This window comes from Pristiophorus japonicus, chromosome 32 (assembly GCF_044704955.1).
Source record: "Pristiophorus japonicus isolate sPriJap1 chromosome 32, sPriJap1.hap1, whole genome shotgun sequence".
NCBI classification, from domain to species: Eukaryota; Metazoa; Chordata; class Chondrichthyes; family Pristiophoridae; genus Pristiophorus; species Pristiophorus japonicus.
The window spans coordinates 6,274,943-6,296,178 of record NC_092008.1 but is presented as its reverse complement, the minus strand read 5'-3'; the positions used below and the strand labels follow the sequence as shown (position 1 = coordinate 6,296,178).

Below are 21,236 nucleotides of genomic sequence, written 5' to 3'. Positions count from 1 at the left end.
TCCCACCACAGACTCAAATTTTGCTTTCCTGACCCAGACTTTGCCTACACAGAAACAGGCAGTTCACACACAGACCCAGACTGTGCCTACACTGACTCAGACTCTGCCTACACAGATCCAGATTGTGCCTACACTGACCCAGACTCTGCCCACACAGACACACACTGTAGCTACACTGACCCAGACTCGGCCTACAGAGACCCAGACTGTCCCTATACAGACCCAGACTCTGCCTACACAGACCTAGACTGTTCTATACAGACCCAGACTCAGCCTATTCAGATTCAGAAAGCTCTTACGCAGAGCCAGACAGCTCCAAAAGACACTGCGACTACACAGGCTCAGACAGCTCCAACGCAGTCTCAGACAGTCGCTACACATAATGAGAATGCTCCTACTCTGACCCAACAGACCCAGGATGCTCCTACACAGAGCCAGGCAACTCTTATGCAGGCAGCTACTGTTCCTACACAGACCCAGAGATCAACTACACAGACCCAAACACTCCTCCGCGGGCCCCCAAAGATCCGACACAGTCACAGTCTGCTTGTGCACAGACCCAGCATCACCTACACAGAACCAAACATCCCACAAACAGCTCTAGACAACTCCTACACAGTTCAATGCATCTCCAACAAAGCCACAGAAGCTCCTACATGGAAGGAAGCAGCTACTTTCACAGACACAGGCAGTTGCTACACAGATCCATTCGGTCCAGGTTAGAACTAGACAGTTCCTACCATGACCCAGGGAGTATATGTGCAGTCCCAAGTGTTAGTACACTGACATAAATATTTCCTACCCGAGCGTGAACAGTTTATAGAAAGGAGCAGATAGTTCCTACATGTTCCTAATCAGCTTCTTTGGGAGACCCAGACAGCTCACTTCGCAACGACAGCAACTACACTGAATCCAAAGCTTCAACAGAGATCCAGGCAGCTCCCACACTGACCCAGTGAGCTCCAGATCAGGTCGAGACATTCCGCAGCGAAGCAGATGCTCCTACGCAGACAGGACCACATGCTGAATAGTCGCAGGCAACACTTGCACCGACGCAGTCAGCTCCAGCCCTGACACACTGAGCTGCAACATAAATTGCTCCTATACACAGCGAGTGCGCTCGTACATCGACCCGGGCAGCATTTGTACAGACCCAGGTAGCATTTACACAGAGCCAGGCATCTCCTTTACAGATCCTGACAGCTTATTTGTAGAAAAATAGCAAAATAAAGCAGATGCTGGAAATCTGAACGAAAACGGAAAATGGTGTATATATACTCAGTGTATCAGGTAACATCTCAGTCGAGAGGAACAGAGTGAACTTTTCAGCTCGACGTCCTTTCAGCTTCTTCATAGTCTCTGGTTGCTCCAACACAAACATAGAGCTAAACTGCACTGACCAAGATATAACATAAAGACCCATACAGCTCTAACCCTCACACAAATAGATCTTGCACAGCCCAGCGATCTGCAACACAAACCCAGACAGCTGCTGCACAGAGCCTGGACCTTCGACTTATAATCTGACAGTTACCCAGCTCATGCCCAGACAATAGGTGAGATCGGAGAGTTCAGCATATAGCAGAGGTAAAACCTGGCCGTTTCCTGTAGGTTTATGGCTTTGTACTACACCAACAGATATCAGCTAACACAACACGTGCCGTGGAATGATCATGGGCTCAAACTGCCCTGTGTTGGGCTCAGTACCACGCCGCGTGATATGTGCTGACACAGCACAGGCCAGCAATGAAGCCTGGACATTTCTGGTGTTGTATTGGCACAGTTGCACACCTCCTGAGATGATCTGACGTACCACAGGCCGGGAATGAAGCCCGGGCCCAACCTGCTCTGTGTGGCTCAGTACCCTGCCAAGTGAGACCAGCTAATGCACCACAAGCCAGTTTTGTATCCTGGGCCTTTGCTTCTCTCTGAGGGTCCCAGAATCACACTGGGTGAGATAATCGATCCCAGCACAGTGCGGGAATGCAGACTTGGACTGCCCTGTGCTATGGCGCTCATACGTCAACAGGTGACATCAGATAACTGAACACAGACTGGGGATGTTTCCTGGGCCAATTCTGGTCTGTATGGTGATCGGTGCTTCCCTCCTGAGATGAACTTACATAGTGCAGGTCTGGCCTGGAGCCTGCGCCTTTCACCCTTACTGGGCCTCAGTAACACTCGGGAGTTCTCGGCAGTAGGGGTAGCGGGTTTTGAAGCGTTGGTGCAGTGCATCTATAGAGGTGGAGAAGGGAGTGAATGTTAACTGTACTGGTTGAAATTTCAGTCAATGGCGTTGCTTTTTCCCTGATGGTACAGAGTTTCTTGACTGTTGTTGGAGCTGCACTCATCCATGCAAGGTGAGCATATTCCACCACACTCCTGACATCGGCCTTGTAAATGGTGGAAGTGTTTGGGGAATCAGTATGTGCGTCTCTCGGCACAGAATACCCAGCCCCTGCCCTGCTCTTGTTGCCACATTATAAACGTGGCTGGAACAGTTAAGTCTCTTGACAATGGCGAGCAGGCTGTTGAAGGCGGTCTGAAAAACAACCATTTACAATGACTCGCCGTTTTCTGTCCTTAAGCCAATGCTTAGCCAAGCTGACACGGGCCCTCCTATTCCTAGAGCCTCAATTTTGTTGTCCAACCCTTTATGTGATAATTTGTCCAACGCTTTCTTCTAGACATACAGACAAAATCCAGTGAATTTCCTTCATCAACCTTCTCTGTTACTTACTTTAAAAAATCTATTTGAGCAGTCAAAAACGATCTGCCTTTCACAAATCAGTACTGGCTATCCTTCATTAACTTACATCTCTCCAAAGTGATTGTTAATGTGTTCCTTCATTATTGTTTCTAAAACCTTCCCCACCACTGATGTTATACTGACTGGCCTGTAATTACCAAAACTGACTTACACCATTTCTTGAAAAAGGATGTCACATTTGCTATTTCCAACATTCTGGCACCACCCCGGCATCTCGGGGACATTGCAAGATCATGCCAATTCCTTCCGCTATCTCCAACCCCGCTTTACCTACAAACTTGGTATGAAAGCCATCTGATGCAGGCCACTTATCCATTCTAATTATATACAGCCATTCCAGTACATTCTGCCTATCAATTATCACACCATCCATTACCTCTATAATCTCCACCTCTGCCGATATTTTGTCAGCATCCTCTTCCTTAGTAAACTGTGATACAAAGTACTCATTAAGCATTCCAGCATTGCCCTGCACCTCTAAGCACATGTCACCTTCTTTGCTCTTATAAGCCCCACCCCATCGCTTATTACACGCTTATTATTTCCCTGCTGGTAGAAGATATTGGATTCACTTTTATGTTAATTGCCATTTTATTCTCATAGTATCAAGTTGACAGTCTCACTTTCCTCTTCAGTTCCACGAGTAACATATGGCATTTAGCTGATTCTCACTTGAAGAATTCTCCTGACATGCATCATATACCCTCTTTTTTGTTGAATCATATTCTCAATCTCCCTCGTCATTCCAAAAAGCCGTATTTTTGATTCACTTGTCGTTACCTCGTGTTGGAATGTCCCTAGCCTGTACCTGATACTCCTGAAAGATCAACCATTGTCCTGTTTCAGATGATCCTCCCAATCATTGGTTTCATTTTACCTTGGCTAGATACGCTCTCCTCCCATTGAAGTTTTCCACCTTCCAATTGAAAATGTCTGCTTTAGATTGTTCCTTAATCCTTTCCATTATTAGTTTCAATCTTATCATACGACGATCACTCTTATCGAAGTTTTCTCACAAATCATTTCCTCCAATCTGTCACACTGCTTTCTGTGATGCTGATTACATTCCGATAGAATCTCCGGCTTGAAAACTATCCCTTGTAACACAGGAACCTTGTTTTTTCTATTATCCAGGATCCGGACGAACTCACTCATGGATCTGTATTTCCCGTGAGATTACTTGCCCTCATGCTACATCCAATGTGCATCTATATATTCTCCCAGATACTCCATATTCCATTATCTGCTCTGTATGGGAGTGTCTGCCGAGAGATGGTAGGCAACAAGTCAGACAATGAAAGAATAAATTATTCCCAGTATTGACACGGTCGCCAATTATGTTCGGTCTCTGGGATTGTCAATCATTCTTACACTTAACTCAAGTTTCACGATTGAGGTATCCGATTAATACACTTTATTTGTCAAATAATTGATACAACTCTTTAATTGCAGTGTCCTTGCGAGTGGTACCGAAAATTCTTCACCTGCAAAGGATTCAGCTGGTGTTGTAAACATGTGGCCTAAACTGCTCATGCTAGTATAATTTGTCAAAGGCAAATCGTGCTTGACTAACTTGATTAATTTATTTGACGAAATTTCAAACGACACTTGGTGAAGTGCCGCATAGTAGATTTGCTGGCAAAATTGAAGCCCATGGTATTAAAGGGACAGTGGTTGCCGAGATACGAATCAGCCGAGAAGCAGAAAGCAGAGAGTATTGGCGAACTTTTGTTATTCAGACAGCGGATAAGTACCCGATGGTGTCAGCCAGGTAGCACTGTTGGGATCACTGCTCCTTTGGGATATATATTAATGTCCTGGAACTGAGTACACAGAACATAATATCCAAGTTTGCAAATGTCACAAAGTTGCGAATGTAGTAAAACGGGAGGAACGTACCAGAATCCAGGTGGACATAGTCAGGCTAGTGACTTCAACAGAAACATGGCAGTAGACATTTGAAGCAGAGAATTGTGCAGTGAAGCATATTGTAGGTGCAGATGAGGAGAAGCAATATGAACTAAATGGTACAATTAAAAAGAGGCTGTCAGAATTTGCGGAATTGTTACTTCACAGGTCCGAGAAGGTTTAAATAGATTTAATCATGAATGGTTTCGGCACAGTAGATCGAGGAATATTATTTCCATTGGCTGGAGGCTTGCTAACCAGTGGATACAGATTTAAATTCTTGACAAGAAATCTAATGGGGAAATAAAGAGTTGTTTGGACACCTCTAATTATTGTCGTGAATGACGAGACTGAAAGGGTGGATAATCCGGCTTCAGTACCAACAGTCACGAAGGAATTGGATAAATATTTGATAGGTAAAATTATCAAAACTATGGGGCAAGACCAGCTGAGTGGGACTAATTGCATATCTTTTTCAAAGAGCTGGCAAATGCACGATGGCCCGAATTATCTGCTTATGTGCTATGTAATCCTACGAACTATTTCAGCGCATGTCCGAAACTTATCGTCTTGAATATTCATGCTATCTAGATCAAAATCCCTGAAAGATTCGGGTGTGTTGTGTATTTTATCAGGTTAATTATGTCCTCGTAACGTGATACTATTCTGTCAACCCGTGCTAACTACTTCTGTGTAATATGTGATTGTGTTAAACCTCGACGTCCCCACATCAGATAACGTTTCCTTTCTGCCGCAATGTCATCTATATTGAGTTTATTTTGTTTTCTCCATGACAAACCGTGGATATTCACCATGGCCTTCTCCTGCTTCGCTCCTTCCCTTACATCATGTTGATTTCTGATGCTGCATCTTCTACATTCAGTCTCACCATTTAATGATTTTAACAATTCGGAGATACGGACATTTCACCACATTCTTCAACTGCTCTCTGAACTTATTCTGGGTCACGGCATAAATACAAGTGTTTGTGCAGCAACTCAGGAGCTGGAGCATAAATCCTATTTCTTTCATGTAAAAAGGTAGATGTATAGTAGCAGAAAGTAAATACGACAACCGGTTCCAAATAGAAAACAACATAAACACAGCCCATAACAGAATGAAATTGCCTGAAATAATGAGCAGTAAAATGATGGATTTCCTTCGTCGCTCCATCTCGATGTCACTGGCAATCCCCTCGCTGCTGTGTTTCCGGAGTCTCCTGCGGACTCTGCAGGCCACTAAAATGTGTCTGATGGTTAAAGCATTGAGGAGCAGAATCAGAACAAATGGGATGCAAGGGGTTAGAATAGAATGAAGAAGCTCGAGTGTTCCCCACAAACGTGAAATCATAACAAGAACACTCACGTAACAGAACCAGGGGGTATTGGCTAACCTGTACCAAGGTAAATACATAAAGTACCAGAAAATGTTCTTTAAACAGCTCAGCACAGTCACTGCTCCAAGAACCACAGCCGCGGTTTTCTCAGTGCAATACTTAGTTTTCAACTTCTGGCAACAAATTGCCACGAATCGATCAAAGCTGAAAGTGACGGTGAACCAGACAGAACAGTCTGTGGCTACATAAAGCAGGACGGCGTGGATATTACACACGCGGATTTCTCGCACAAAATACAGACGATAAACAATTGGAATCTGCCTCAATATCAGGTCAGTGATAACAACCATTAGATCCGCCGCTGCCATGGCCACCAAGTAGCGAGTGACGCATTTGGAGAGACCGCACTTTCCCCGAGACAGGATCACAATCGTCATTGAGTTAGCTGTGAGGAAGGGACATCAAAAGGAAATTAACACAACAGGACGAAAATGAATTCAGCGGGTTGAAGGGGTTGGAGTAACATTTCTACATTTATTACTGCTGCCAGTGATGGAATTTAATAAAGTTCCAGAGAAAGGGCTTTCTGCTGGAAACGGGATGTACAATGCAAACTGTGCAACTCACCAATCAGCAAAGAATGGTAAATGGAACCGGGGCATGGGATTTAAAATTGCAAGAGTAGTGTGCCATCTAATCAGAAGATCAATACTGAAATTGCATTAGCCCTCATCTCCAGGTTTATTAAATCATTGCCTGCTGTTGCACGAACCCTGGAACCATCGACCTTCTGGGATTCTGTTCCCAGTCTGCATGCAAACAGGAGTTAGTTTGGGTAATTGGACTTCGGCTTAAATGTCTTGGTCGGTCATTATGGGCCGTAATTCAGCGGCAGAAATTACATGAGTGCGTCCGGTGAGAGTGAGTAAGTGACCGGGGGAGAATGAATCAGTTACGAGGGAGAGTGAGTCACTGACCGGGAAGAGTGAGTCAGTAACCGGGGAGAGTAAGTCAGTGACCAGGAGAGAGTGAATCAGTAACCAGTGAGAGTGAGTCAGTGACTAGGGAGAGTGAGTCAGTGACCGGGGACAGTGAGTCAGTGACCAGGGGAAGTGAATCAGTAGCCAAGGAGAGTGAGTCAGTTACCAGGGGAGAGTGAATCAGTGACCAGGGAGAGTGAGTCAGTGACCGGGAAGAGTGAGTCAGTAACCAGGGAGAGTGAGTCAGTGACCGGGGAGAGTGAGTCAGTGACCAGGGGAGAGTGAGTCAGTGACCAGGAGAGAGTGAATCAGTAACCAGTGAGAGTGAGTCAGTGACCAGGGAGAGTGAGTCAGTGACCGGGGAGAGTGAGTCAGTGACCAGGGGACAGTGAATCAGTAGCCAAGGAGAGTGAGTCAGTTACCAGGGGAGAGTGAGTCAGTGACCAGAGAGAGTGAGTCAGTGACCGGGGAGAGTGAGTCAGTAACCAGGGAGAGTGAGTCAGGGACCGGGGAGAGTGAGTCAGTGACCAGGGGAGAGTGAGTCAGTGACCGGCAGAGAGTGAATCATTGACCCTTGAGATAGACCCTGGAAGAGCATGAACAAAATATACGGGAGCAAAGCGAGTTTGGTTATTGTGTTTAAACTGGTACTGTGATTCCCTCTGAGCCAAATGCTTCAGACATTCCTACGCGGTATCAGGGCACAAAAAGGATCTTTTGTTTGAAGTTAGTTCGAGAAAAATATTTAACATTTTAATCTGGTGTGAAAGCATGTAATAAAACAGAGCAATGCTTCCACATGCACTTAAATCTGACATATTGCATCCCGTGAAAATAACACATTATTAAATAACATTTTAGACGACTTTCAACTCACTGATCCTCCAAATGGTTTCAAATAATCTCGACTATAAATGTTCTAATGCTGTGACCAGTCCTCTTTTGAGGATTGCCCGCACCTGACGTTTCCTTCTCACCCCAGATGCTCGGTCGATTTATATCTATCTGCGCTGGAATAAAATGGGCAATGTGAAACCAATCCAGCTTTCTACATGCCGCATTAATGTGAAGGCAATGGGCGGTGGTGTATAACTTGCAGCTAATTCTAATCGCACAAAGTTCAAACTGTCCGCTGCTGTGTGATTAGACATTTTTGTGATTGTGTTTAATATAACATAGATTAAATTTAGCACCTTGTGGTGTGTTAAAATCTCTGCATCCAATTATGTGATTTGTTTACCCGGAGTTCTACATCTGTGGTTGAGATTTAATTAAATATCTGAATCTAACAAGATCAGCGCTAAAACAGAGTTCTGTATCTGTGGTTGAGATTTGAGGGAACTTCAATTGACGCAGTGAATTGGCATCAATAAAGTGAACTCACCGCTCATTGTTCTCCAGTGACAATCAACAAGAATCAGTTGCACGGAAGCAGAGCAAGAGATGGGGCAGAGCCAGAAGAGTTCTCATTGAGAGATTCTCCTGAACTGTGCTTGATGGACATGAGGTGGGAGATTTCTTGTTCACAGATACGATCGGAAATCAATCCATTGATCTATAACTGGAGATACATTCAATCACGAATGAATTTGTACTCCCAGCCTAACCTCCCAGAACACTGACTTATGCTGGGAAAGATATTTTACAAATGGAGACGTCAGACTGAACCTGGACGGACATTGTTGAATATTCACGGTGTGTTTGTGAGCTTTCTGCCAGGACTGGATTCCCCCACTTGGTATAATTCACTGTTCCCAGAGCACGCTGATTGATTCTGGAAACCCATGAACACATCTGTCCGATTGAATAGAATACGCTTTACAGACACAGACTATAAGAGAATCATCCAGTGAGATTGCTTTTGTTGGAAATTAACAAAAGATTCAGATTTCTATCTGACCCAATCACATGGAGAAAAGATGAAAAGGTGATATTTGCTCTTCACTGCACTCAGGCCATTCAACGGGTGAATGTGACATTGTCACATTGGGGAATCACAGAACATTATCAGCCCCAGAGCCAGTGAGAATCTGTTGGTTCAATTCGTTTTTGGATATTGTGATAGCAATGAGATAATGCAGTCACACAGTTAAACATGATCTACAACATGAGTAGCCGGACATAGTGACTTACCAGTGACCCCGACCACAGCCAGAATGGGGTAGTATATCATTTCTATCTCAAAAACGAACGTTAGTATTATAAACTCATTGATTCTTAAATACATTATTCTCCTCTCGGTAGAGCCGCTGGTGACAGTGAGTGCCGGAGATGATGCTCTCTGCGAGACTGTGGTATAACACATCGAGATGTTTGCTGCATTAATAGAAGCGATAACCTCTCCAGTGATACAATTATGGTCCATGGAGAGTCACATTAATTACAGTCACCGAACAAACACATTTAATTAATCTATGGTGTCTGATATTAATTACAGTCAATGATCAACTACGAAGAAGTGATGGAATTGTTTCTCACTGATACTGAAATTATCGATAGACCTGTTTTTGGCTCATATCCTTCTCCATCCCCATCAAGGAAAACATCGCCTGCTCTAGCTCTGAATTATGATCCTTCGCTAGATTTTCAAATATTTACCCTCATGTCCTACCCGAGCTCATCGTGTCAATGAGACAAAGGTTCTGCTATTTTGAATTCATTTCCTACAATCTCTCATATACCAACTACCTTACTGGTGCACATGTTAAATGCACATTTATAAATAGAGCCACTTGCACATCAAAGCCTTCCTGGTAAAGAAGGCCCACCATCAGCCCATGAACTGCCCGGTGAAAGAACATTTCCATCATCACCTCAAGTCTCTCCCATTTAAATAGAAAGCCCATCATCACCTCAAGGCTCATCCTAAAGAGGATGCCGTTGATCACCAATCTGACTGCCCGTTTCAATAAGATCCACCATCATCTCAGTTATTGACCAGTTAACGAGAAGGTCCTTCATCACCAGTCGGACTGCCCGTTTAAATAAGGTCCACCATCACGTCAGGATTTGACCAGTAAATAATAAGACCGACCTTCACTTCAAGGACCGCCCATTGTTGTCGTTTTAGGGTCTGTCTGTTCAATTGTTCAACATTGACACCATATTCGGTGTAATTATATGCCTTTATTTAGCATAGGCAAGAATTAATGCCTTAAAATATTTAAGCAGCAGTTTACAAAGTAGGACTGAGAATAATATGATTCCTGTCCTTACAGTAGATAATGCTACCCATTCCTCATATCTCCTCCTCACATACGCATGTCCACCTGTCTGCTAACTCCGTGGATCTTCTGCATTGAGAGACAACCGAAACCCTGGGATATACCCCAAAAACCGGAAATGCGGAGAATTTCTTCCAACCACAGAGACTGGACGTAGGCCTCTGTCATAAAGTTTTAGTTGATGATGAACCCAATGGATTTTGAAGACAATTAGACTTTTAACTGTAAATAAAACCTCGGTACAAGATGATTACTTCCACTAATTGAAAGAGGTGAAATTAAACTAAAGCAATACAATTGTGGACTAGCAAACTTCATGTTAACCTGCAATCCAGCAAAACATAATAATGAAGAAGTAGAATAGGGAATTTTAACTGATTATATTTCAACAGCTATCAAGAGTTCATCGTGGGCGTATCCACAGTCAAAGAAGAGAGATAAGAATTAACTTCGATTACTTCGAGAGAAGGCCGAAATCGAAACCATCGTCAACACCTTCACAGAAGCATAGGAGAGCATGTGCCTTATACTAAACATCCGTAATACAAAGGTCCTCACCAACCTGCAAACCGCCACACAGTACTTCCCCCAGATTATCAAAATCCACTTGGACAACGTGGACCATTTGCCATACCTCGGGAGCCTATTGCCAACAAGGGTAGACTTCAATGGTGGTCAAACACCGCCTTCAGTGCACCAGCGCAGGCTTCGTTCGCCTGAGTAAGAGCGCATTTGAAGACCAGGATGTCAAACCCGGCACCACGCTCATGGTATACTGGGCACAGTAATACCCGCCGTGCTTTATTTTTCAGAGACATGGACGATGTATAGCAGGCATCTCACAACATCAGAGAAAATCCACCAAATCTTGCTCCGCAAGATCCTGCAAATCCATTGGCAGGATATGAGCACCAATGTCAGTGTTCTCTCTCGGGCTAACATCCCTAGCATCGAGGCATTGACCACGTTCGATGAGCTCCGATGGACAGGCCACATCGACTGCATGCCCGAGACGAGACTTCCAAAACAAGCACCCTACACGGAGCTGCGACACGGCAAGCGAACCACAGATGGGCAGAGGAAATGCTTCATGGACCATGTTGAAAATGTGTAACTTCCCCACCGACACCTTGGAATCCCTGGCCCAAGAACGCTCAAAGTGGAGGAGAAGCATCTGGGAAGGTGCGGAACACTCTGAGTCTCTTCGCCGGGAGCAAGCAGAAACCAAGCTCAAGCATTGGAAGGAGTGCATGACAACCCAAACACACCACCCACCCGTCCCTTCTTCCAGCGTCCCTTCAAACACCTTCTGCCCCATCTGTGATAGAAACTGGAGATTCCACATCGCACTCATCAGTCACGTAATAAATCATCTTTAATTTGGAAACAAGTCATACTCGACTCCGAGGGATTGACTAAGAAGAAGAAGAGGTATTATTTAATAAAGCTTTTATGAAATCTGTTATTATACTCGTGGATTACGAGGTGATTCCAGGTTAGTTGCCAGAAGCGGTCTTGAGAAATATGGTTTGGGAGGAGGATAAGGAGGTAGAGGAAAACTCAATTGGGAAAATGAATCAGAAGATTGTGTGGGCAATGCCACAGCATTCGATGAAAGAAATAAACGTGAAAATCTCCAGAGGACGTCAAATGCGTTCTGCATTTCCAAGCTTTCTGCTGGAGAGAGCAGAGGAGTCGGTCCAATTAGACAACTGCAACACTCATGGTTTCTTTGGGATTTTTACACAATGAAGTTTCAAGGCCTCAGCTGATCAGGAGTTTTGGAAGAATAAATCCCCACAGCTGGACTACAGCACGATTTAGAAAGGGGTGTGGGTGAACTTTAAATATCCAGAGTGAATTGAAATGGATTTTAAATTGGTTCATACCCGGATTTTACCATGATTGCTGTATGTAAGATTGGGCGAGTGGAGGTGGCAACTTGCCCAGTGCTATGGGACACGGGATGTGACTGTCCCATTTACTGCTGATATGTCCTCAGTTAAGTGATTCTGATAATATGTTCGACAGTTGTGTGAGGTTTCCTTGCTGGGTGGGGTACCGTAGAATGGGAATGGGAATCCCATGTATTATATTTTGAGATGGAGATAGCAGGAGGGTCTGCCCGAGTCTAGCAAAGCGGCGATAAATTTAATGATCAGTTTGGCTAGATTAGAGATTGTGCAAAGAAAGGTGTCCTTTTTGAGAAGCGGAAGAAAATAAACATGAACGATTATTTTAAATATATACATTAGAAGACTCTGTGGGTGTTCTGTTCGGAGAGGAAGTTTAAGTAATAGATAATGATCAGTGGCTAATGTACAATAGATTGGTAAATGTCATAAGAGACATATTAAACTTCAGGTTTTGTGGTTAATAAGTGGTTGAGGAATGATTGTGCTGCGTGGCTGAATGTATTTGGATGATACAATGTAATGATGACAATTTGTAAATGTAGTTAATGTAGAATGAATCCAAATTGAACAAAATAAGATGATAGACTACTGATCCCTTGTTCACCATGTGAGGTTTTGAGTCATATCCGCGTCGTTGCTGTGTTGAACGCTTTATGAGACTTTCCAGGCTGAGGGTATTTCATTAACTTTTTATTGCCTATGGGCAACTTATAAACTGTAAAGTTTGTTGGGAAATTCAAAGGGATCAGCACATGGAAAAATAATTTAAATAAAAGTATCTGCAATATTTGGCTCTTCGAGCTGAAAGTTTACACCTGTGTCCCCGTCTCCACAAATGGTCATGTAAACATAGACACATAGAAAATAGGTGCAGGAGCAGGCCATTCGGCCCTTCGAGCCTGCATCACCATTCAATATGACCATGGCTGATCATGCAACTTCAGAGCCCTTTTCCTGCTTTCTCTCCATACCCACTGATCATTTTGCCATAAGGGCCATATCTAACTCCCGTATGAATATATCCAAAAAAATGGCATCAACAAATTTCTGCGGTAGAGAATTCAACAGGTTAACCATTCTCTGAGTGAAGAAGTTTCTCCTCATCTCAGTCATAAAGGCTTACCCCTTATTCTTAGACTGTGACCCCTGGACCTCCAGAGTGTTTCCAGAATGTTCTAAATAATTCCATTCTCAGCTTCTGCGGTGTTTTGCTTTGTGTTTTATGAAGTTGCTCCTTGTGTAACGAAAAGCACAGAAAATTAAGTGAAAATTGAAAAGAAAATGGGCTTGACAGTGTGAGTCTTGGCATTGAGAAATAGAACTGTCGGCCCCTGGTCCGGATATTCGGGTTCGATTACCGGCCAAAGCACTGTTGTAAGTCTCATTAAATTATTTCAGTAAACATATCAAATTTAAGAAGTGACACAAACCGCTGAGCAAAGAAAGACAATGTTAAGACCGTATCAAACGTTCTATCGATTTGATTTCCAGAGAAAAAAATGAGTGAAGGAAGCTAACTCAATCCCCTCACACCTGTGGCACAAACCTCAGGGAAACTGCTCGGAGCTTACACAAGGAGAGAAAGGGTGGGCCCCGAGCGAGAAAGGAGAAGGATTGGGTGGCAGGATTCGGTTAAAAGTGGGTAGAGCCTGAAGCTGCGGTATAATTTTATGTTGTGATGTGGGTTTGAAGGGCGGTTGAGTGTCAGAGATTTCCAGAGGGCAGGACAAAATGACTGAGTGAGGTGGAAGTGCAGGGAATGGGGCAGGAACCCGGGACTCACACATTTATATCGTTGATTTCTGGATTCTTTTACCTCAATCTGGTTCAGCAAAATTACTGAAACGAATACCGTTTGTGCTTTAAACAAAGCAAACGTTTATTTAAAAAGCAAATCCCGATCGGGGATTTTATCAGACAGAAGGGATGCAACTCTGATAGAACGTACCCACTTCCTATGGACAAAGTGATGTTACATTGTAAAGGGACGACAGTTATACATTTTCAGCAAAAGATAACAAGATCGGGCTAGAGTGACACCCTAGTCCAGCCTGTCCCTTTTGATCCCTCTTTCCCTTTGTCCACTCATAAGTATGGTCTGATTTTAAACAAAGACCTTCTGTTAATGTTTCAGGTTCATAACATGATTTAATAAGTCCTTGAGGTTTTTCTGCAAGCTGAGGGTTTTGTTTCAATATGTGTTTGTGTTGTAACATTTCGCAGTCTTGAGTCTGAGATGTCATGGCTATACCTCCATGCATTCTTTGTTAGCTTATACTGTCCCTATAAAATTCCCACGTTCTCAACTTCAATGTCTCTATACATTTTTAAACATTCACAATATCAGTAAAAGCCCAAAGCGCGAAACAGACCCTGAGACCCAGGAGCAGCGGGCAGCTGTACCACGCAGATAACAGAGCTGAAACAGATACAATCACAGTGTGTGAATATTTAAGGGTCAGTAGCTTGACCAAGAACACAGCAGCCTCGTGCACTAATGGATAATAATTTCATTGATGGTATTCTCAGCTTCGATTAACTGCCACGGTTGTTCTACACACTGTGAATAAAATATCCAACAATGAAATGAATCGTCGGTTTATTTATCGTGAAGTTCAATGAACACCAAACATCGCTAGTTGCCATTACCCGCAAGTGACGCTATCAGTCCAAAGAATGCTCTTTGTTAAAATATAAAAGTTCCATTCTTTTTGTGCATTTGCTCCACCGTGAAAACTACTGCCACACCTCCAACCTCCTTTTTCTCTCCAAAGCCCTTGAAAGTGTTGTCGGCTCCCAAATCCCGGCCCATCTTTACTGGAACGCAAAGGTTAAATCCGTCCAATCAGGTTTGCGCCCCTGCCATAGTCCCGAAAAGATTCTTGCAACAGTGACACATAACGTCCTATGCGACTGTGACAAAAGGTAAACTGTCCCGCGCCGTCCTTCTCAACTTAGTTGCAGGAGTTGCCGTGTTGAACACTACATCCTCTTCCAACACGTCTCCACCGCCTTCCAGCTGGATGTGACTGCAATCCCCTCGTTCGATTTTCATCTAACGTGTAGTAGCAACAGAATCGCCTGGAATAGCTTTTCATCCCGCTGTGGCACTATTAACTCTGGTGTCTCCCAAGGAGCAACCTTTGGCCCCCTCCTATATTCATCAACCTGTTGCACCCTGGCGACATCATCCGGAAACACAGCGTCAGATTCCACATGCACAATGGTGACATCCAGATTTACATCACCACCAGCGCTCTCCACCCTCCAATGTCTCCAAATGATCAGATGTCCCACATCCAGTGCTGGATCAGCTAACATTTTTTCCAACTATATATTGTGAATATTGAAGCCAGTTTCCTGAGTGTTGTTGAAGCTGCACTTATCCACGCAAGGGGAGCTTGTTCCACCACACTCCTGACATCTGCCTTGTACACAATGGAAAGGATTTGGGGAGTCAGTATGTGTGCCTCTCGCCACAGAATACCTAGCATCTGGCCTGCTCTTGTAGCCAAATTATAAACGTGGCTGGAACAGTTAAGTCTCTTGTCAATGGCGACCAGCAGGCTGTTGATGGTGGACTGAAAAACAACCACTTACAATGACTCGCTGTTTTCTGTCCTTAAGCCAATTTCTTATCCAAGTTGAAACGGGCCGTCCTATTCCGAGAGCCTCAATTATGTTAACCAGACTTTTATGTGATACTTTATACAACGCTTTCGTCAAAGCCATACAGACAAAACCCTGTGAATTTACTTCATCAACCTTCTCTGTTACTTAATTGAAAAAATCAATTTGTTCAGTCAAACACGATCTGCCTTTCACAAATCAGTCCTGGCTGTACTTAATTAGCTTACATCTTTCCAAAGTGATTGTTAATGTATTCCCTCATTATTGTTTCTAAAACCTTACCCGCCACTGATGTTATACTGACCGGCCTGTAATTACCAAGAATGTCTTGCACCATTTCTTGAACAAAGATGTCACATTTGCCATTTCCAACATTCTGGCACCTCACCCGCATCGAGGGTAGATTGCAAAATTATGCCAATCCCTTCCGCTATCTCCAGCCCCGCTTCACCGAGAAACTTGGAATGAAAGTCATCTGGACCAGGCCACTTATCCATTCTGAATATACACATTATTTACAGTACTCCTGCCTATCAATTATCACACCATCCATTGCCTCCACAATCTCCACTTTTGCCCATATTTTGCCAGCATCCTCTTCCTTTGTAAACACTGATATAAATATTAATTAAGTATTCCAGCATTGCCCTGTACCTCTAAGCATATGTCACCTTCTTTGCTCTTATAAACTCCGCCCCATCGCTTACTACCCGGTTATTATTTCCCTGCTAGCAGAAGATATTGGGTTCACCTTTATGTTTACTGCCATTCTATTCTCATAGTATCACCTTGACAGGCTTACTTTCCTCTCCAGTTCCCATAGTAAACCTATGGCATTTGGGCTGATTCTCACTTGAAGAATTCTACTGACATGCATCATACACCCTCTTTTTTGTTGAATCATATTCTCTATCTCCCTCGTGATCCAAGGAGCCATGTTTTTGGTTCAGTTTTCGTTACCTCGTGTTGGAATGTCCCTAGTCTGTACCTGATACATCTACTCCGGAAAGATCACCCATTGTCCTGTTACAGAGGATCCTCCCAATCATTGGTTTCATTTTACCTTGGCTAGATCAGCTCTCCTCCCATTGAAGTTTTCCCTCTTACAATTTAAAATGCCTGCTCGAGATTGTTCCTTACTCTTCTCCACTATGAATGTAAACCTTATCACACGGTGATCACTCTTACGCAAGTTTTCACCCAAATCTTTTCCTCCAATCTTTCACATAGAAACATAGAAAATATTGAAAATAGGTGCAGGAGTAGGCCATTCGGCCCTTCGAGCCTGCACCTCCATTCAATAAGATCATGGCTGATCATTCCCTCAGTACCCCTTTCCTGCTTTCTCTCCATACCCGTTGATCCCCTTAGCCGTAAGGGCCATATCTAATTCCTTCTTGAATATATCCAATGAAGTGGCATCAACAACTTTCTGCGGCAGGGCATTCCACAGGTTAACTACTCTCTGAGTGAAGAAGTTTCTCCTCATCTCAGTCCTAAATGGCATACCCCTAATCCTAAGACTGTGTCCCCTGGTTCTGGACTTCCCCAACATCGGGAAAATTCTACCCGCATCTAACCTGTCCCGTCTCGTCAGAATCGTATATGTTTCTATGAGATCCCCTCTCATCCTTCTAAACGCCAATGTTTAAAGGCTCAGCTGATCTAGTCTCTCCTCATATATCAATCCTGCTATACCGTGAATCAGTTTGGTGAAGCTTCACTGCACTCCCTCAATAGCAAGAGCGTCCTTCCTCAGATTAGGAGACCAAAACTGAACACAGGTGAGTCCTCACCAAGGCCCTGTACAACTGCAGTAAGACCTCCCTGCTCCTCCACTCAAATCCCCTAGCTATGAAGGCCAACATACCATTTGCCTTCTTCGCCGCCTGCTGTACCTGTATGCCAACTTTCAATGACTGATGAACCATGATGCCCAGGTCTCATTGCACCTCTCCTTTTCCTAATCTGCCGCCATTCAGTTAATATTCTGACTTCGCGTTTTTGCCTCCAAAGTGGATAACTTCATATTTATCCACATTATACTGCATCTGCCATGCATTTTCCCACTCACCTAACCTGTCTAAGTCACACTGCAACCTCCTAGCGGAACCCGCACTGCTCACACTGCCACCCAGTTTAATGTCATCTGCAAACTTGGAGATATTAAACTCAATTCATTCATCCAAATCATTGATGTATATTGTGAAGAGCTGAGATCCCAGCACTGAGCCCCGTGGCAATCCACTAGTCACTTGCCTGCCATTCTGGAAATGACTTGTTTATCCCGACTCTCTCCTTCGTGTCTGCCAACCAGTTCTCTCTCCACCTCAATACATTACCCCCAATACCATGTACTTTAATTTTGCTCACCAATCTCTTGTGTGGCTCCTTGACAAAAGCCTTTTGCAAGTCCAAATACATCACATCCACTGGTTCTCCCTTGTCCACTCTACTAGTTACATTCTCAAAAAATTCCAGAAGATTTCTCAAGCATGATTTCCCCTTCACAAATCCGTGCTCACTTGGACTGATCCTGTCACTGCTCTCCAAATGCGCTGCTTTTCATCCTTAATAACTGATTCCAACATTTTCCGCACTACTGATGTCACGCTAACCGGTTTCTAATTACCCGCTTTCTCAGTCCTTCCCTTTTGATAAAGTGGTGTTACATTAGCTACCCTCCAGTCCATAGGAACTGATCCAGAGTTGATAGACTGTTGGAAAATGATCACCCATGCATCAACTATTTCTCGGGACACTTCCTTAAGTACTCTGGATGCAGACTATCAGTCCCCGGGGATTTATCGGCATTCAATCCCATCAATTTCCCGAACACAATTTCCCACCGAATAAGGATATCCTTCAGTTCCTCCTTCTCACTGGAAACTCGGACCCCTCGTACTTCCTGAAGATTATTTGTGTCTTCCTTCGTGAAGAGAGAACCAAGTATTTGTTCAATTGGTCTGCCATTTCTTTATTCCCCATTATAAATTCACCTGAATCTGACTGCAAGGGACCGACGTTTGTCTTCACTAAGCTTTTTCTCTTCACTTATCTGCAGAAGCTTTTGCAATTATTTTATCCTGGCAAGCTTCTTCTCGTATTCTATTATCCACCTCTTAATTAAACCCTTTGTCCTCCTGTGCTGAATTCTAAATTTCTCCCAGTTCTCAGGTTTGTTGCTTTTTCTGGCCAATTTATATGCCTCTTCCTTGGAATTAACACTATCCTTAATTTTCCTTGTTAGCCACGGTTGAGCCACCTTCTACATTTTATTTTACTCCAGACAGGGATGTACAATTGTTGAAGTTCATCCCTGTGATATTTAAATGTTTGCCATTGCCTGTCCACCGGCAAGCCTTTAAATATCATTTGCCAGTCTATTCTAGCCAATTCACGCCTCAAACCATCGAAGTTACCTTTCCTTAAGTTCAGGACCCTAGTTTCTGAATTAACTGTGTCACCCTCCATCTTAATAATGAATTCCAACATGTTAAGGTCACTCTTCCCGAAGGGGCCTCGCACAACAAGATTGCTAATTAGTCCTTTCTTATTACACATCACACAGTGTAGGATGGCAGCTCCCGAGTTGGTTCCTTGACATATTGGTCTCGAAAACAATCCCTAATACATTCCAGGAAATCCTCCCCCACCACAGTGCTCCCAATTTAGTACGCCCAATAAATATGTAGATTAAAGTCACCCATGATAATTGCTGTACCTTTATTCCATGCATCCCTAATTTCTTGTTTGATGCTGTCCCAAACCTTGCTACGACTGTTTTGTGTTCTGTACACAACTCCCACTCGCGTTTGCTTCCCCTTGGTATTACCTAGCTCCACCCATACCGATTCCACATCATCCAAGCCAATGTCCTTCCTTACGATTGCATTAATTTCCTCTTTAACCAGCAATGCCACTCCGCCTCCTTTTCCTTTCTGTCTATCCTTCCGAAATGCTTAATACCCCTTGATGTTGAGCTCCTAGCCGAGGTCACCCTGGAGCCATATCTCTGTGATGCCAATTATATCATACCCATTAACTGCTATCTACGCAGTTAATTCGTCCACCTTTTTCCGAATACTCCTCGGATTGAGTCACAGAGTCTTCAGTCTTGTCTATCGAACACACTTTGGCCCTTTAGAAATTTTCTGTAATGTTGCCCTTTTTGCTTTTTCCCTTTGCCCTCCAGTTTCATTTTCTTCCTTCTATCTATTGCTTCTGCCCCCATTCTACTTCATCCGCTCTCCCTGCATAGGTTTCCATCCCCCTGCGATATCAGTTTAACTCTTCCCCAAGAGCACGAGCAAACAACCCCGCTCGGACATTGATTCTGGTCCTGCCCAGGTGCAGACCGTCCGGTTTGTACTGGTCCCACCTCCCCCAGAACCGGTTCCAATGTCACAGGAAATCGAATCCCTCCCTTGTGCACCACTCCTCAAGCCATGTATTCATCTGAGCTATCCTGCGATTCCTACTCTGACTAGCACGTGGCACTGGTAGCAATCCTGAGATTACTACTTTTGAGGTCCAACTTTTTAATTTAGCTCCTATCTCCCTAAATTCGTCTTGTCGAACCTCATCCCGTTTTTTACCGATATCGTTGGTACCTATATGCATCACAACAACTGGCTGCTCACCCTTCCTTTTCAGAATGCCCTGCACCCGCTCCGAGACATCCTTGACCCTTGCACCAGGGAGGCAACATCCCATCCTGGAGTCTCAGTTGCGGCCGCACAAACGTCTATCTATTCCTCTTACAATTGAATCCCCTATCACTATAGCTCTTCCACTCTTTTTCTTGCCCTCCTATGTAGCAGAGCCACCCACGGTGCCATGAACTTGGCTGCTGCTGCCCTCCCCTGATGAGTCATCCCCCTCAACAGTACCCAAAGCGGTGTATCTGTTTTGCAGGGAGATGACTGCAGGGGACCCCTGCACTACCTTCCTTGCACTGCTCTTCCGGTTGGTCAGCCATTCCCTATCTGGCTCTAAATCCTTCAACTGCAGTAAGACCAACTCACTAAACTTGCTATTCACGTCATTCTCAGCTTCGTGGATGCTGCAGAATTCATCAACCTGCAGCTGCAGTGCCGCAATGCAGTTCGTCAGGAGCTGCAGGCAGATGCACTTCCCGCACACGTAGCCGTCACGGACACCTGAAGCACCCCTGACTTCGCACATCGTACAGGAGGAGCACAACATGTGTCCAAGCTGTCCTGCCATGACTTAACCCTTACATAAACTTAAATTGGCAACAACAATGCTAACGGTTACTGACTGATAAACAAAAGAAAAAGAAAATCTACTTACCAACCACAAATCAATCACTTACCCCCTTGCCTGTGACGTCACCTTTCGATGCCTTTCGACTTCTTTTTTGCCTTCTCACCCTGCTGCAGTAGCACCAGCTGGCCTTTATAGGCCTCCACACGCTCGCCTCTCTGACGCTGCTCAGACTGCCGCCTC

The 21,236-nt window shown here is 44.1% G+C and overlaps 1 protein-coding gene across 1 annotated transcript; it reads right to left on the bottom strand.

Moving 5' to 3' along the window:
- Positions 1-5,563: 5,563 nt before the first annotated feature.
- Positions 5,564-20,951, bottom strand: LOC139240535 (probable G-protein coupled receptor 139). Its single transcript, XM_070869080.1, has 3 exons — positions 20,792-20,951; positions 9,128-9,283; positions 5,564-6,459 (listed from the first exon to the last, which is right to left on the bottom strand). The coding sequence occupies exons 1-3, from the start codon at positions 20,949-20,951 to the stop codon at positions 5,564-5,566; spliced, it is 1,212 nt and encodes a 403-aa protein (XP_070725181.1).
- Positions 20,952-21,236: the final 285 nt, after the last annotated feature.

What these genes read in the sequence shown, in the direction of transcription:
- LOC139240535 (XM_070869080.1), bottom strand. Translation starts at nt 20,951, where the DNA reads ATGTGCGAAGTCAGGGGTGCTTCAGGTGTCCGTGACGGCTACGTGTGC. An exon ending in TGACGTGAATAGCAAGTTTA is followed by an intron (nt 9,284 to 20,791) that starts GTGAGTTGGTCT and finishes GTTATACCACAG; the next exon opens with TCTCGCAGAGAGCATCATCT. An exon ending in GGCTGTGGTCGGGGTCACTG is followed by an intron (nt 6,460 to 9,127) that starts GTAAGTCACTAT and finishes CCTTCCTCACAG; the next exon opens with CTAACTCAATGACGATTGTG.